At 62.3% G+C, this 17,508-nt stretch overlaps 1 protein-coding gene across 5 annotated transcripts in view; it reads right to left on the bottom strand.

Annotated features, from left to right (window-relative positions):
* The window catches only part of CBFA2T3 (CBFA2/RUNX1 partner transcriptional co-repressor 3), a 31,678-nt gene extending 14,473 nt beyond the window's left edge, over positions 1-17,205 (bottom strand). For 3 of the 5 annotated variants that reach the window (XM_037409153.1, XM_037409154.1, XM_037409155.1), the window contains exon 1: positions 5,863-6,993. In XM_037409153.1, coding sequence (XP_037265050.1) covers positions 5,863-5,938 — 76 coding nt within the window. In that variant the 5' untranslated portion in view covers positions 5,939-6,993. Of the gene's footprint in view, positions 1-5,862; positions 6,994-7,841; positions 7,968-16,817 lie in introns of those variants that run through there. The other 2 variants (XM_037409156.1, XM_037409157.1) reach the window with 2 other exon arrangements.
* Between the last annotated feature and the right edge of the window lie 303 nt (positions 17,206-17,508).

The raw sequence follows: 17,508 nt of genomic DNA, 5'->3' as shown, positions 1-17,508 counted from the left end.
ACACCAGCGGTCCCCACAGAGGTGATGACACACCAGCGTGGATGCTACCGGCTGATCAAGCCTGGCTTGGCCCCGGCTTGCCCATGGCACCCAGCCCTGTGCTGCCCCGGTGGTGCCACAGGGGTTGGGGTTTGTGACCCCGCTGGGCACCGGCAAGCCCTGAATTGCTTGCCCTGGCTTGTGCATTGATGCTAGCTGGTCCCCTGCCTCTCGCCAGAGCTGGGGCCGGGGGTCTGCTCAGCTGTGTGCTCCCCAGCAGGCAGTGTCGGGTGCCGGAAAGCACCAATGCATGGCACTGTACGGCTGTGCATGTGGCATGGTGCAACTGCGCACGCTGGCAGGACCAACATGTAGCGCCACACAGCTGTGCACGCTGGCAGGCACCAACACACAGCACCACACAGCCGGGCACACCAGTGGGCACCGACGCGCAGCATCACACAGGCAGGCACACCAATGGGCAACAATGCACAGCACTGTGCAGCTGAGCACTCCAGTAGGCACCACCACATGGCGTCCTATAGCTGTGCACCCAGCAGGCACCTCTGCACGGCACCCTGCAGCCTGAGGAATGGGGGCCAGCAGCCAGCCCAGCATGCTGCCTGCTGCTTCCCAGGGCCCCGGGGAGCCCGTCCCGCTGCTGTAGGCTGTGCCCCAGCCTAGGGTGCCTGTCCAGGGAGTAGCTGGAGGTGGTGATAGAGCTGTGCCAGCCCCAGAGTGAGCCCCATGACAGCCAGCACACAGGCTGGCTGCTCTCCTCACCACCTCCCCGGGGAGGGTGATGGTGAGGGCAGGGAGCTGCCCTGGCTGTGGCGATTGGAAAGCTCTGGCTTCCTGCAGCCCTCCTCTCCCAGGCCAGACGAAGCTTCCCATGTGAGGAAGGGGTTAAAAGGGAATTAAAAGACCAGCATCCATCATGCTCTCCAAATGGCCACAAATGAAATCCAGATGCTGGAGGTGACGTCTCTTAAGCCAGGCTGCCTCTGAAACAAAGGCAAGCAAGCATTCCTGCTCCTCAGCTGCTGCTGCCACCGGGCCAAGAACAACTCCCCGATAAGATGGCGAAGGACCGAGCTGTCCCAGCTGGAGCACGTTAGGGAAGTGTGCAGCGCCGGCAGCCAGGCAGCAGCACTGGCCACGTGCACCCTGCACCCATCCTGATCCCCTCACCGGGATGATGGGGTAGGTGACAGCAGGCAGCTTGGAGGTGGCTCATCCCCAGCTGCATGTGGAGGGGGAGAGAGCAAGAGAGCGGCTGTGGGATGCTGAAGGGATGCTGCGCACCCCTGGCACTCCTGGGCACCCATTGCCAGGGTGTTCCATATACATATTTTGGGGAGCCAGGCTAGCAAGGAGCTATCCAAACCCCAGCACTCGTCAGTGCAAATGAAGCCATTTAAAAGGAAATCCAATTAATTAAATCCTCGGCACAAGATGTAAATAAACCCGGCTTTGGCCAGCTCCGGGCCCAGGGAGGTGTTGGCCCGTGTGTCAGCATGGGGAGCTCCACCACAGGGAGCTCTCGCCGCGGGTAAAGGCTGCCGCAAGGATGGTGGGATGCAGATGTGCCCAACGGTGCCAGGGGAGCGCCGGTGGCACCAGGGGAGTGCTGGCAATGCCACGTCATGCTCAGGTGTCTGCCGTGCCCAGCCCTGCAGGAACCCAGGCCCTGCCTGCACTCTGCCTGCAGTCAGGGATCCCAGGGATCCTCACAAGGATGCTCATGCCTCGAGTGGCACAAGTCTGCTCTGCCCTGCTCCTCCAGCTGGCAGGGTGGTGGCTGCCTGGCCCAGCGTGGGTGGCCGTGCCGTGCCAACCAGCCCACAAAGTTGGGCATTGCCCCTGCCATTTAATTTGGCTGCTCAGTTGAGCAGGACCTGCCATCCTTGCACCACTGTGACAGCCCTTTGCGCTGGTCGGTGAGCCAGCCTTTGTCCCTGCCATCCTTGCCTTGCCCACGGGACAGGTTCCACACCGCTGGCCCGGGCTGGGATGTTCCCACCCATCCAACACCAGGACCAAAGCAGGCTTCACTATGCTCAGATACATCCTGATTTGCTTTGCTTTCCCCACAGCCCTGACACGTGAGCAGCCCCCGGCCGCGCTGCCTGCACCGGGCCAGCATCCCAGGGATGTCCGGCGCTGCTGGATGCACCATGGGCAAAGCTCCCCGCTCAGCTCCGGGGCAGCGGCTGCCAGCAGGGACCTGGATGCCCAGTCCCCTTTCCAGCTCCCTCAGCGCAGCAGTGACAGCATGGCTCCTTGTGGGACATCACCACCCGGAGCCAGGCTTCCCCGTGCACCCCAAGCCCAACAAACCCCAGTTCTCAAGCCCAAGGACCCAAACCCGCTGCCTCAGCTCCACACCGGCAGTGCCAGCCAGCTCCCCGCTCACCCCGGCGTAGCCGGGGAGGATGGAGATGGGTTTGATTTTCCTCAAAACAACAACAACAACAACAAAGCCAAAAAAATAAAAGCGCCCTCTCTGTTTTACAAGCCTTCATTTGCTATTGTTTATGTAAACAGGTAAATTGTTTCGTATCTCAATTAAAAACATCTGCCACATAAATGAATACCAATTAACTCATCCTGTTTTTAATTACTCTGTTAATTACACACAGGCAGCAAAAAGGATGGCAGGGGAATAGGGAAAGCATGCTCACAACCCCCCCTTCCCACCTTGCTCTTGGCAAGGATCCGAAATGTGCCCAGATAATGATGGATTAAGGTGGCTGGTGAAAACTGTGGCTCGTGGCCAGCTCCGGCGTGGCGGCTCCCTGCCAGCCCAGCCGGGTGCTGCCGGGTGCCTCGCAGGGGTATTTCCCGGCACCCTCCCGAGAAGTGCTGCACCACCCCGTTTCGGAAACCCTGGGCCCCGTGGGATGCGCCAGTGCTGCCTGTCTCATCCCCTGTGTCGGCAGCGACCGCTGCACAGCCTGCCTGGCTTTCCCAGCACCAGCCCCCGCGTTTGCTCTCAAAACGTATCCTGGGGGAGAGAAACCTCAGGACACCAAAGCGCACGGGGAGGATGGAGGAGGCTTCATGCGGACAACATCCTCATGGACCAAAAGCATCCTCGAGGCAGCTGTGATGCCCCCAGGAGCTCTCCTGCTGCCGAGGGGCAACGCCTCTATGTAGACACAGCAGCACGGGGTGGATGCCGTCCCCAAACTGGGCCAGCGGTGATTGCCGAGGGACCCCGGGCGCCGTCAGCCCCTCGCCCCCCCAGCTGTGGGAAGCTTTCCAAGCGAGCAGATGGGGCAGGGGAGCGGCGGCAGCGAGGAGGAAAGCAGAAAAGGCTATTTTCTCACGCTACATATTTTACAAGTCGAACATTTTGTGCATTTCAGCCTTGCCTGTAAAAGCATCTCAGGCTCAGCCCTGGGACTCGACATTGGAGCTTGTGAGTCAACAGTGGCTGGCGGCGACGTGGCCAGCCAGCATGGAAAGGGGCTGCGAATTGGGGTCTCCCCATGCAAAGGGTTGGCCTGGGGGGTTCCCCTAACCCACTGGTGCTGGAGGAGCGGCAGGATGGCCAACAACCCCTGCAAAGCTCACCAGCCGGGACACAGCATCTGCTGCAAATGCTGCCTGCAGCATTGCGCCTGGTGCTACCGTCTGACCTGTCCCACCAACAGCTCCCGGGGCAGCCAGGGGAGGTGGGCATGCACACACTTCCCCCTGGCTCCCCAGCTGCCTTACACTCCTGGAAATTCAATATACTGACTAAACACCATAAGTAAACTGAGTGCTGTGGCCAGCCCAGCACGCCTGGCGGCACAGGGCTGGGGCTGACCCCACCAGCAGTGCTGGCCAAGCTGCTCCCCACCTGGAAAGCACCCACATCTTGGCTGCAAACCACTTCCTTGGTGCAAGAAGGGCTGTGGGTGCATCATGGTGGCGGCCACACAGGAAGGGCAACTGATCCACCAATGCATTGCCAAAGGAGCACCCCAAAACCAGCCCGATGCCCCAGCTGCGGAGCCGAATGCTGTTTGAAGGCAGGGAGAGGTTCAGGCTAAAACGCCCCAGTTTTTGCAGCCACCCAGCCATGTGCACAGGGACACTCAGCCCCAAAGGTGGCCTGGATAGCTGGAGTGGGGACAAGTGGCACAAGCAGCCAGGGGACTCGGGGCATTCTGGAGGCAGAGAGAGGCTGGGGAAGGGAAAACATCCCGCTCCAGACACCAGCGCTGGTGGGGAGCTCCCTGCGAGGTCCCTGCAGCGTGGGAATGCTGAGGCACTGCTGGCTCCCCAGGGAACCTGGGCCGGATCCTGCTCCACAGCCACCAGGATGGTAACGGCTTCATGGTGGTGCTGGATCCAGCCGTGCATCCCCACAGCCTTGGGGCTGCTGCATTACCGACTCTTTGTCTATTTTTTACCCACGGGCTACATTTCAAGGCGATTTTGCCCATGTGAGGTTGAATCAAATACCACAAGAAAAAATATTAATGAGAATTTTGCAAAATAAACAGGAAATCCCTTGGATGTTTTCTGGAAACATTGGTCAGCATCTTCCGAAGGAAAGCTGCGGGCTTGTCAAGGTGGGGTTGCCCCTGGGGAGCCTGAGCGTGCTGGGAGGGACGGCAGAAAACAAGCTTCAGGAAATCTAAAAATAAATCCTGAACTGGGCAATGGCACTAACGCCAGCGGCACCCGGGCAGGAGGGTTCTCCTCTGTGCTACCAGCCTGGACTCACCCCGTACCGGCCAGCACAAAGCTTGCTAGGATGGGTCCCCACATGGGGAACTCCCTTGTCCCCAGCCTGGTGGGACAGCTAAACCCAGCTCCTGCCCATGGTCCAGCTTGGAAAGCACTGGCCAGAGCTGCAGCATCCAACTCACGCCCCCTCGACCCCAGCAGCAGCATTTAAGCCCAACTTTGCACCAAGCTCAGCTCCTTCCCAGGGCCCAGGCAGCTCCATTTGCAGGATCAGGCCATGATCTGCCCAAAACCTTGTGCACACTGCAGCTGTGCTGGTCTGGCCAGGGGCAGAAGCAGTGCTGGTGCCGGTGGCAGAGGCTGGTGTGTGTCCCCTGGGGTGGGCCAGCTCCCTGCCCCACTGCCAGCACTGGTGCATGCCTCACTGGCAGCCCTGGTTGGCTCACCGGCAATCCGCTGACTCCCATTAGGAGATGTAATAACAGACATTTAGGGGGTGCTTCTCCTGCCGGGGGGTCCCGCAGCACCCTGCACCCCTTCCCCAGGCAGCCGCGGGGCAGGGGATGCTGCACGGCCATGGTCAGAGAGCCGAGCTGCCTCCCGACTGCCCGGGATTTAAGCCGGCTGCCGGCAGCCAGTGGAGCCGAGACCCCATTTCCATGGCAAAGCCGGACGCTGTGCAGCCACGCTGCCCGGATCCTGCCTGGGGTTTTCCATGCGTGCAAACAACCATGCTCAGAAGCAGAAATCCAGGGAAGGGACATGGGGGACATCAGCAGAGATCTGCCAGCCCGTGTCCCCGTGTGGGACCTGCCAGAGCCCCCTCACTGGCATGCTGGAGGCGGGCAGCCCACCCCAGCTGTGCCCACAGGGCTGCCCCTGACCTGGTGGTGCTGAGCATGCCGCAGCAACGGGCAGAGGCTGGGGGGCTGCTCAAAGCTGGGCTGAGCATCGCAGTATTTTCCATCCTGCACTCTGGAAGTTCCAGATGTAAGATGCAAATCCGGCACCCACATGAGGCCTCAGTGCCACCCTGCCCAAACACAGCACCCACCCCGTGCCAGCACCCAGCACCACAGGGGAGCAGCCTCTCAGCCCCACGCATCTTGGCTTTCCCTCTCTACAAGCCAACATCTGCAGTCACATGTTTTTCAAACAAAACAAACCCGACGTGGCCATCACCAGATAAAACCTTACCTGCCAGCGTGGACACCGACAAGGCCTGCTGGGAGGCAGCAGGCAGGGAAAAACCCCTTTGCATAGCCAAGTTCATCTCCACTTGTGTTCCCAGCCACAGCAAAAGCAACACTCAAAATTCCTCCCTGCGTGGAAATGCTCTGCACGGGGGACCTGCCTTATACGCCGCCGGAAAGCCAAGCACCAAGCACCTGTCCTGGGTGGCAGCTTGGCCCCGCAGGGCTCCTCACCCGAGGACCGCGGGCACCAGGGCTGTCAGCATTCTATCCTCCCCGCCCGCTGCTCCGCGCTTGCTGTGGGGTTTTGGGATGGTTCCCCCGTATCTCCATGCCCCATACCATAGCAGAGCTCACCCCGCTGCGGTGCCGAGCAGACGGATGTTTGCAGAGTGTCTTCAAGTTGCTCGACAAAGGAGCGGAGAATTAATATTCCTTTTAATTAAAGGCAGAAAAATCTCTTTGTTCCTGAACAGAGAGAAAACAACAGAGGGAAGAGCTCAAAAGCTCTAAGCTAGAGATGAGACCATCGCTTAGATTCAAAGACACTGTCAACATGCACGTGACCTCAAATTAAAAAAACAAAATGAAACCCAGCAGCAGCAGCAGCTCCTCTCCAAAAGCGAAGGAAAGTTGCAAAGTTTTTCTTGGCTAATGGGGTGGGGGGTGGGGGGAAATCCAACAAAAGGTGCGTTTAACCAGAGAAATGCTCTGCAGTGTCCGAAGGCACCATCCAGCAGCGAGGGCTGCGCGGCGGAGTGATGGGGAGAGCTGGCCGTGCCCCGGCCCCAGCACCACGGAGGAGCCACGGAGGAGCCACGGAGGAGCGTAGTGCCAGCCACGGTGCCAGCCTCGCTCCATCGCTACGCCGACAGCATCCCCTTACCCAAGGCAGGCCGGAGCGGGCAGCCAGGCGTGCCAGCAAACGCCGCTTAATGCAATTCTGAAGGGAAAGCAAGAGCTGGACAGTGATTAATGGCTGCGAGGATCAGAAGCAGGGCAGCGCTGGAGCGGAGAGCTGGAGGCTCCCCAAGTCAACCTTCCTTCCCAAAACCGCATCCAAAAACCTGTTCCCCGGCACACGCCAGGACACGGTGCGTGTCCCCTGCACGGCCCCTGTGTCCTTGCATGTAAACACAGAATTACGTTGCCGCAGCTGTAACTTCACCGAGCAGCCCTGGGTTTCCTCCCTCAAACTCTCCCGAGTGGATCAGCTCCTCCTCGCCACGAAACGTGGCTACATCTTGGAATCGGTGGCGGCCAGAGCAGGATGTGGAGCCGGCGGGTTGGTGGTCCGAGGAGGAGGAGGAGGGTTGCAGGGATGAAAGCGACTTCTCCTGCCGGGCAGAAGTCGGGAGCCACGAGTGGGGAGGGTTTGCTGCGGGGAAGGTGCGGGGGGGAGCGCACACTCGCGTAGGTTCCCCGGGTAGCTGGGCCACCCCGGCTCTCGGTAAGCGGCTGCCGGGTGCGGGGCGGGGAGCGGGGTGCACATCCCGCCGCCCCTGCGTGAGCGGCGCCCCCGGTGGCGGCAACCCCGCTCCGGGCCCGCCTGTGCTGGAGGAGCCGCTCCCGGCGCTGCCCGCCACACGGACAGACGGCGGCTCCGGTGCCCGCTCGCCCTGCCCCGCTCCGCCGCTGCGCGCCCTGGGGGTGGCCGTGCTCGGGGACGGCGCTGCCCCCCCGGGCAGCGGCAGCATCCCGGACTCCTGCGCACCGGCAGCCTCACCCGGGCAGCGGCAGCATCCCCGTCCCCTGCGCACCGAGAGCATCCCCCGGGCACAGGCAGCATCCCCGTCCCCTGCGCACCGAGAGCATCCCCCGGGCACCGGCAGCATCTCCGTCGCCTGCGCGCCGAGAGCATCCCCCGGGCACCGGCAGCATCCCCGTGCCCTGCGCACCGAGAGCACCTCCAGCCCTTCTCCGCAGCCCCGCCGGGAACCGGGAGCCTCCCGGTCCCCGCTCCCGCCCGCGGACGGCACTTACCGTCCTGAGGTGTGGCGGAGGCGTGAGGTAAGTCCCAAGACAGGGGCCGGCAGGAGCGGGCAGAGCCGGCAGCGGCCCCCGGCGGCGGCGGCGGCGGCCCCGGCCCGGTTAAGGCCGGCGCGGGCGGAGCGCGGCCCCGCGGCGGCGGCTGCCCCCGGCACCTGCCCGCCGCCGCTCGCCGCGCCCGGGGCCACCGGGGGCCGCCAGCCCGGGGGTCGGGGCGCTTCCCCCCCCCCGGAGGGGTGGCACCGGAGAAGCGGGAGAGGGCGGGGGCGGAGAAGCCCGTAAATCCGCGGGGCCGGTTCACCCCCTACGCGCTGCCCGGCGGCGCATCCTCCGGCGCCGCGTCGCGGCCATGGGGCGCCCGCGGCCGCGCTCCGTGCCGGGCCGGGCCGCCCGCAGCGCCCGCCGCTGCCGCCGCGCCGCCCGCCCGCCCCGGAGTGAGCGCCGCCCGCCCGCGCCGCTGCCTTAGACGGCGCCTCCACCGCGCCCGGCAGGGGGCGCCCCGCCGCCGCCGCCGCCACCGGAGCGGGGCCCCGGGGTGCGCGGCCCGGGGAGGGGGCGCCGGCTGCGCAGGGAGACGGGGCTGCGCGGGGACATGGCGGGGGGCACGGCATCGGGGGGCTGCACGGGGGTATGGGGGGGAGGGTCATGGTGCCGGGGGACTGCACGGGGGTATGGGGGGGGGTCGTGGTGCCGGGGGACTGCACGGGGAGACGGGGGGCTACCTGGCACCGGGAGGCTGCACAGAGACATGGGAGGCTGCCTGGCACCAGGGGGGCTGCACGGGGACATGGAGGGGCTGCACAACACTGGCGGCTGCACGGGGCCTGAGGACTGCCTGGGACCAGAGAGCCGTGCAGGGGGTACGTGGGCCCTGGGGGCAGCAGGGGACTGGGGTTTGCAAAACACTTGGGGTTTGCAAGGGGTTGGCGGTGCTGAAGACTGAGGGTTGCAAAGCTGGGGGAGGGGGGCTGCAGGGGGGGGGGGCTGCATAAGTCCGGGGGGGGCCTGCAAGGGGCCAGGAGTTGTTTGCATGAGATGTGGGTACTATGAGGGGATGGGGCCAGGGCTTGTCTGGGGCCGTGGGAACAGTCTAGGCGCTGGAACTGCGACTTGCAAAGGCTGGAGTGAGGTGGGGGTGTTTGCAGGGGGGCTGTGGGGGGCTGGGAGTGTGGTTGCTTCCCTCTCCAGAGGCCCGAGGGCTGGGGTATGCAGCAGGAGTAGTCACACAAGCAGCTGCAAGCCCCATGGGCACAGCCCTCAGTGGTCCATGTGCCCCTCCTGGCCAGGCCTTGGGGTGCCCCCCACCCCACTTGGCCTCGGCAGGGCTCCCTAGGGCAGCTGCGTGGCACTGGCACCGCGGGAATGCCAGCAGGGCCCTCCCACCACAGCGGTGCACGGCACCCATGCATTCAGTGCGCTGCCTGCCCATGCCAGGTCCCCGGCATGCCCTTCCTGCACACCCTGTGCCAGCTGCGGGGGGACCACTAAAAATCCCCCCCTGCCCGCCCAAGTCCTACTACGAAGCTTGTGCGCCGGGTAACACAAGCCCTGCTAATTTCCCTGTGCGCCGAGGCCCTGCCTCTTTGCGTAATTACTCTGTTTGGCAGCTGCCTTCCCTCTGCGAGTTGCTGTGCGGAGCCTTTGCCGCCCGTATGGTTGTTGTATTACTCATCCTTGCTCGCTCCCCAGTGCTTGGGCGCCGGGGACCATGGCAGCTCTGCCAGGCAGCAAGTCACTGCTGCATGGCTGTTGCACAACTGCTGCCTGAGTGTTGGGTGGCACCGCCGCTGCATGGCTGCTGTACAGCCAGTGAATGGCCCTGGCATGACCAATGCACCACCACTGTGTGGTCACTGTATTGGCACCACATGGCTGTTGCACGGCCGCTACGTGAATGCTGCATGGCCACTGCATGACCATTGCATGGCCAGTAAATGATCACTGCATGGCCACAGCCAAGCTCCCCCGATGTCACCCCACTGCAGCACCCTGACCCATCCCCTTCCACCCCTGCTCTCAGCCATCCCGACCTCCAGCTCGGGTTTTGCATGCCCACGGCAGGGGTCTTTGCCATGCTCTTGCACTGCCTGAGCTGTGGGACCTGAGTCTCGGTAGCATTTGTATCCTACACCAGTCAGCACAGTGTGTGCACGCTGCGCAGCGTCTGGGCAGCATCACACACCGTGCATGCACCGCCTGCCTGCCCTGCCTGCCCTTCCCAGCCTGAAGCACTGGGCTTGTCCCCGTTCCTGCCCCTGCCTGCACTGCTCTCATTCCCTATGGGACCTTTCTCGAGGAGCCTCTTGTGCGTGAATGTCATGGCCCCACTGGCAAGGGCCCATGAGCAGCAGAGGAAAATCCGCCCCTGTGCACAGCTGCACGCACGCCCCGCCACCCCCCCAGCTTTGCATAGGCGGCACCGGCTGGCACATGCAAATGCTGGCAGTGCGTGTGCAGTTGGACACGCGGTGTGCGGTGCGTGGTGCAGTCCTCTGCTGGCGCGCGCATTGAGACGCACCAGCCATCACTGAGGCAACCCGAGGATGCTCCCAAGGCAGAGCCCCACACTTCTGGGGTGCAAGCACAGAGCTCCTTTGGGCTCTGGCTGCTCGCCAGGGGAGCAGGAACCTGACCGTCGGGGTGACCATGCTCTCAGCTGAACTGGCTGTCCCACACATCCACCCTGATGCAGTTCAAGCCATTGAATACGTTGCTAAACCTGCCTGCAAAATACCCAGCTAGGGCTGTGCCATGAGCCCAGACGGACCCCAGCGGTGACCGAACTGTCCCTGCTGACCTGCCATCACCCTGGCCTAGGGCACCTCACGGCAACCTGCCTGGAAAAGCCACAACTTCTCCATCTCCTGGTTAATGTGGAGCGTAGCTGCAGGATGCTACCAAATACCTGCTGGCTGGGCGCTGCCTTGCCCGACGCCACAGGGTCTTTGCAGCAAAAGCAGATGGAGCCAGGCGGGCGTCAGCTCCGTGACCCGCAGGGGACAGCATGGGCAGGAGGGAGCCATGCCACAACTCCCCTGGCGGCGTTTGGGTGGCAGGGTCCGCTTCGTTTCTATTCTGTGCACACAGCCTGTAATTTTGGTCTATTGAAGTCATAATTCACTACTGTGAAAATAAACATTTGTGTTAGCTCGCTTTATTCAGCGGGCCTCGTCTGAATGTTAATAATTCCCTGCCGGTGTGCTCGCACGTGACCTTGGCCACTGGGGCAAAGCCCAGGCACCCGTGGCCATGGCTGTGGCCACCTCCTTGCACGCTTTGGGTGGGATCTCACCATCCTTTGTACATTGTCCCCGGGGTGGGGGGGTGGGGATCCCTAGATCCGGACAGGGAGGAGATGAGGAGACAAGTGCTGCTTTGGGTGGGATCTCACCATCCTTTGTACATTGTCCCCGGAGGATCCCTAGATCCTGACAGGGAGGAGATGGGGAGACAAGTGCCACTTAGCGCTAAGCCGGGGATAAATAAGCTGCCACAAGATAAAGGTCATATAGAAGTAATATTTGGAGCCAAGCAGACCGAGTCCAGCACCTGCTCTGGACCCTTCCCTGCCTGTGCTGGTCCCTCGTTTTGTTTCCCTGCGGTGCTTTGTGGGTGCTCCCATCTGCAGTGGGGATTCCCCAGCACCCTCCCTGTGCCATAGGGGAGCTGGGCCAAGCAGGAGGACACCTGTGCCACCCTCCGGCTGTCCCCATGGCTGTCCCCACCCATGTCCCTGCTCAGCCAGCCGTGGGGAGGGCTGGCCCCAGGGCTCCCCCGGTTTCTCCCTGCTGGCTGCAGGGGCTGGTGCTTCCCCTCTGCATTTGCATCTTCCCAGCCTTTATCTTTCTCCCAGTCTCTGTATTGCTGCAATTACAGACACTTTAAAACACAATGATCTGGCTGTTAGCGTGATGGATGACAGAACCTTTCTGTCTGGTTTAAATCATTGCCTAGAGTGAGCAAACTTCCCCGGCTTAACCCTTTCGTACCCACCACCTCCCAGCCTTCTCCCTGCCCAGCCAGGGCTGGTGGCTGCCAGCTGGGTGCTGCAATGTGCTCCATGGGTGTCCACCACACGCGTAGGTCCCACGGATGGGGATTCAGGGGGTGTCTGGCATCCCTGGGGTCAGTGTTGGCGGGGAAACAGCCCCCATCTCTCAGCTTCCTGGGTGCATGGGGCAGATGTGGCACAGCGGGGCAGGCGATGGGAGCAGCCCCATGTTGGCAGAGCTGCTGGCCCCAGATCCGGTGGCCCCTCTCCGCTGCGGCAGGAAAGCAACGGCCGGGCTGAGAGATAAGTGCCTGCCAGGGCTCGATAGCCTGCCTGGATCCGTCCCAGTGCAGGGCCTGGCAATCCTTCCCCCGGCAAATCTGGAGCCGGGGCAGGATGGGGCCCCGCCGGGTTCCCACCCGTCAGAGGATGGAAACTCCTGCAATGACTCGGTGTGGGTCACGCCAGCGCGTGATTGATGGCACAGCGTGCAACAGCCAGGGGATTAACTGCACATGTTATGGCAATTCCCGCTCCCTTTGTTTTGAGGAGCCAGCATCTCTTGCCGCTGAGCATCCTGCCCAGTGGCCACCGCTGCCTGCCCTGCCTGCTGCTGCCAGCGCCGCCCCCACGGGTGCCTCAGTCCCACAGGAGGGTGTGGGTACCATCACCCACCACTTCTGCTGGTGGGTGCTGGCCAATCCACAGTGAGGAGGGATGTCCTCCATCCCTGCTGGGTGTGTGTGGGGAAAGGCTGCAGTGGGGCAGCTTGGGGATGTGCCAAGGACCTGCCCCAGGCAAAGGAGCTCCCCAGGGCATGGCCTGGGGGCGAAGGGGGCCACCAGGGCCTGGCGTGGTGCATGCCAGCAGATAAGGTGCTCAGTGAGGGTGGATGAGGGCAACTGGCACCAAGCCTCGCAGGAAACGGTCACCACCACATGCCATCCGGGCCCTGTATCTGGCCACACACATGACCCCTGCCCGCTATCGGAGCTGCGCACGTGGGCCGGGGGCAACGTGGTGGGTGCTGCCAGCTGCTGCCACCACCAGGGCAGCCCCAATGCCATGCCCCACTTGTGCCTTTGCAGCCACCACGGTGTTTGGGTCCCTTTTCACACCTCATGGGTGCCCAACCATCAGTGCTGACCCACCATTTCTCTCCCCTCAGCTCTCGCTCAGCCCCTCACTCTGCCTCCTGCCAGCACCGTATTGTCCCCCTTCTCCCCGGCTCTCCCTGAGCTCTTGCAACCTGGGCTCTTGCTCAGCCCCATTCTTTCCTAGCGTGCCTGGAAGAGCTGATTGCTATTCAGGCTGCGTCCCCCCTTCGCAAGCCTCAGGCTTTTTAAAAAAGCCCACGGTGTTGGTTTATCACACCTTCCCCCTCACCGCACTGGTGAGTCATCCCCTCGCCGGCATACCGGCAGCCACGCAGACCTGCCCTGCAGTGGGCAGCACCCGTGGACACCCGCAGCCCCTCTGCCACACCATGCTGGGGGTCCTGCTACGGCTCGGCTGTCGCAGGAGGCTTGTCTGGAGGTGAAGGCACCGAGCCGTGCAGGCACTCAGTGCCTGGTGTGCCACAGGTTTCCTGTGTCACCCCCAGTGAGTCTGTCTGTCCATCTGGGTTTCTCAGTCTCTATGTGTTCCCTCCTGGGGAGCAGAGCATCCATCTCCGCGTGCCTCTCTGCGGTCCTCACTAGATGTGGCCTTGCCAGGGGTGCCTGCCTGGCACAGCGCTGAGCAGAGCTTGGGGACAGTGTGGGGCCAGGTGCTCACGAGCAGCCATAGTGAAGCAAAGCTCCACGTCACTGGTGGGATTCCCATTTTGACTGGGGACCCATTTGCTCAGAGCATCCCAGTGGGGATGCCGTGCTCGAGGCAGGGAGCTGCCAGGCTGGGAAGGGTCAGCGTGACCACAGATGGTCCCATTGCCCTGGCTGCGTGCACAGACATGGTGGCCTCAATCTCAGTGCCTAAACCCAGCCCAGAGCAAGTGCCGGGAGCCAGCTGCAGCCCCAGGCGTTCTTCCCTTGGCATTTTGCTTGCAGCAAGAGCCCTGGCTGGCACTGCACCTCTCTGTGCGTTAATTCATCAGGGAATGCATGGGGGAGATAAGGGGCTGGTGGGGAGCCAGCAGCCAGGGAAGACAGCTCGCCTGCCCGCTGGCTATCACCCGCTGCAGCTGCATCCGCTGCGGTGACATCTGCTCGGCAGGAAGTGCCGCTCGCCAGCCTTTCTGAAGAAAGGGGGTTCGTTTCTGCCTGGCTTCCCTCTGTGCCCACTCGTGGGGATCCCCCGACTCGGGGTCACCCATCCCACAGCTGCCCTGGCCCCTCGCTTCCTCGGCTGAGGGCTGGAAGGAGCAGCCCCCCTAGCCGTTGCCACCAGGAAGCAGACTCAGGGGCTTTGTGGCTTTCCCACAACTTCCATAAAGAAAAGGAAAAAATGCATCTTCCATTAAAAGAAAAAAAAAAATCCTGTTTTCCTTGCTGACAGATTCATTCCTGCTTCATGGCACTCAAAGGGAAACCAGCCCCTACTGCTTATCATCTCTGCCTGCCCTGTGCCGCAGGATCCGAAAAATCACCGGATTGGCTTAAACACCAGGAGACTCTGGGATACGGCACCATTCCTCTGGGTGCTTTAAGGTTTTGGGGCTGCTGGGAGCCAAGTTTCCAGATTTTCTTTGCCACAGAGAGTCTGGAAAGTGTTCTAATTGCAAGGTGGAGATAGCCACATACTGCCCTGCCTCTGGGAGCCGATGCTTTAGGGTGCTGGTGGCATCCCCATGGGAGAAGTGCCAGGCAGCAGCACTGTCAGCAAGTCCTGCCAGCCTCAGCCTTGGCCAGCAGGATTTATCTGGGAGATGCTGAGTAAAATCCTCCGAGCTGCCCTGGTGAGCACAGTATGCTGGATGAGCCATGTCCCCCACCATGGCTCCTTTAGTCCCTCACCTTGGGAGGTCCCCTGTCCATGGCACTGCTCCTCTTTGCAGGGCTGGGCAAGGGGAATGGTGGTGCTGAGCCTCAAGAGCCACGTCATCAAGGCTTGGCCCCTAACACCACCTGGGACATGTGAGACCTCCCTGCAATGTCGAAGTCTGGGGACACAAGAGCATCTCTCAGCCCTGCTATGGCACCACAGCCACGCTCCCTGTCCCTTGCCTGGCGAGCAGCTCCAGTGACGTTAACAGTGGGTTCACACTCCCTTTCTCCCCCCAAAACCATGGGGCTCCTGGCTGCTTGACAGCCCTCCCCATCCCACAGGCTGCAACCGCCTGCACGGGGCTCTTTAACGATGGGAATTTAATTAGCTTGCATTGCACTTCCAACACCTCACATCCCTGCAAAAATCAATCGGAGCTAGCAGGAGGTGGAGCAGCACAGCCTGCCTTTGCTCCAGCACAGGGCTCAGCCTGGGAGCAAAGCCCTGGGGCTGCTTTCACAACTCCCCCGGGGCCAAAATACCCCGACACCAGGCTCCGGCAGCAGGGAGGCTGCGATGTGTGCCATGCCATGCGTGGGGAGACGCAGCCTCGCAGCGGGGAGGTCTGGGATTCGTTACGAGGTCCAGATGCGCTGCAGCAGTGGGGGACGTTGTGGCTGTCTCTGGCCACCTGCATCGTTTCCCAGTTCCCAGGCTAAAAGCAGGGCTTGTTATCAAGAGCAAAAAATGTGCCACCTCTGTTGTATTTCATTTCCCTTTCTCCACCTCTTCCCTGCCCGCTGCTCATCAGAGATAACAGCTCTCCGCGCTGAAGCTGGAGCGTGGGGCAGGCAACGGCCTCGCCAGCCCTATCGCTGCCTCACCGGCCACAAGGAAATCAGGAAGTTTGCAGAGATATTCAGCCAACAAAATAAACATTTCTCCTGCCAAGAGCCTAACCGGCAGCTCAGCAAGCCCGCAGCAATCTGCACGACTCCCCTCACTGCAGCCTCCTGGCCAACGGTGCCCAGCGGGCCGCCACAGCAGTGCTGTGCCCACCCAGCCCCCGGCACCTTGTCGGTGGGTAGCCCTCACTGGGGGTGCACCAGACCTTGCCACGAGTGGCAGACCTGGGGACAGGGACCCCAGCACAGCTCCCATCCACGACAAACCAGCATGGCACAATGGATGCAGCACCCAGGGCGTACCACAGACTCTGCCCTGGAGCCTGTCCTCACCACATCCCCAACTCTTGGGGTGGGTGTCAGGACTGGGCAGCGGGGAAGGGAGCTGTGGCCGGAGCATGGTGCCGCTGGGGAGAGGGATGTGTGAGGGGAAGTGAGGCAGAGGGCCACTATTGTTCACTCAGGGCAGATTAATGCCGGTGACTCAGCCGGCAGCCGCTTTCCTGTCCTGTGCTGGGCATTGACCCAGCAGGAGCGCCCTGGGCCCCCCCAGAACTGTGACCGCCCCCCTGGCCGAGGCTGGGCTGTGGGATACCCCTTGCCCTGTGCATGGCCACACCGTTGCCAGGGGGATGCTCTGGCACAGGGCTGTAGGATTCCCTGGCCCTGCGAAGCCTCAATGCTGCCACACTGCAAGCAAACAGCAGCACCTGGAAAACCCATGGGGTCGGATCCTGACCCTATGGCACCAACCTGGTGCATGCAGGATCTGGCCGCTGCCAGGGAGCGAGCACGAGAACGTGCTTCTGACGCACATGGGAGCTGCTGACCCCAGAATGAACGAAAACACCCAATAAAAACAGCATTGAAACCCTGTAAATAAAACATAATCCTGGCTGATTACTCATTATGGAAAGGTTAATTGCAGAGCAGGTTCTGAATGGGTCCCTGCGACAGCAAGCCCATGGTGCCCCATGGTGCCAGTGCATGGGGATGCACCGATGGGCATTGGCCACGTGCCACCCTCAGGGAGCACCTGCCCACCCGAGGCTGCATTTGACATTGGGGTGAGTCACCTGCATCATGGCATGGCACATGGCACAGCCACGGCCACCAGCCACCTTCCTCCCACCTCTGCCTCAGCCTTACCTTGGCCAGTCCTGCCTGCTGCCCTGGGCCAGGATGGGTGGCTGTCCGGCTTGGGGGGTCCCCCGGGGATCCCAGAGAATGGGTGTCAGTGCCCCAGTGCTGTGAGCCTTGCAGGGGCCAGTGCAGCCAGCCTGCTCCCACGTGTTGGTGCAGGAGCCGCGCCGGGGAGGGAGATGCTGAGCACCGGCAGGGCACGGGGTATCCTGCCAGCTTGGTGCCTGCCCCGCTGCGAGGGCCGTTCATGTGACGGATGAGGCCGGGGTGGCAGCAGAGCTGTGTCCCATGGCGAGGGGGAAGGTGAACAGCTGCCGGGCAGTGATAATGCAGCGGGTGGGGGGAGGCTGGGCAGCTGCGCCCGTGTCCTTCCCCAACAGGAACCATCTGCGACCAAGCCCAGCTCTGCCTTCCCTATCAGCCATTCCGGTCTGACTTTCCAACAACTTCCCCTTCGCACCGGCTTCACTTCCTTGCTGCAAAAGGGGCTGGTGCGGTGCAGCTTGGCACAGGCAGCACCATGCAGCATGGCACGGCAGGACCAGCACAGTGTGGCGTGGTATGGCACAGCTGGCACAGTGCACCTTGGCATGGGCAGTGTGGTGCAGCATGGCGTGGCAGGACCAGTGTGGTGCAGCACGGCAGGGCTGTCAAGGGTGCAGCTTAGCACAGGCAGCACCATGCGGCACGGCACAGC

Source organism: Falco rusticolus, chromosome 15 (genome assembly GCF_015220075.1).
Source record: "Falco rusticolus isolate bFalRus1 chromosome 15, bFalRus1.pri, whole genome shotgun sequence".
Taxonomy (NCBI): Eukaryota; Metazoa; Chordata; class Aves; order Falconiformes; family Falconidae; genus Falco; species Falco rusticolus.
This window is presented reverse-complemented; position numbering and strand designations above follow the sequence as displayed.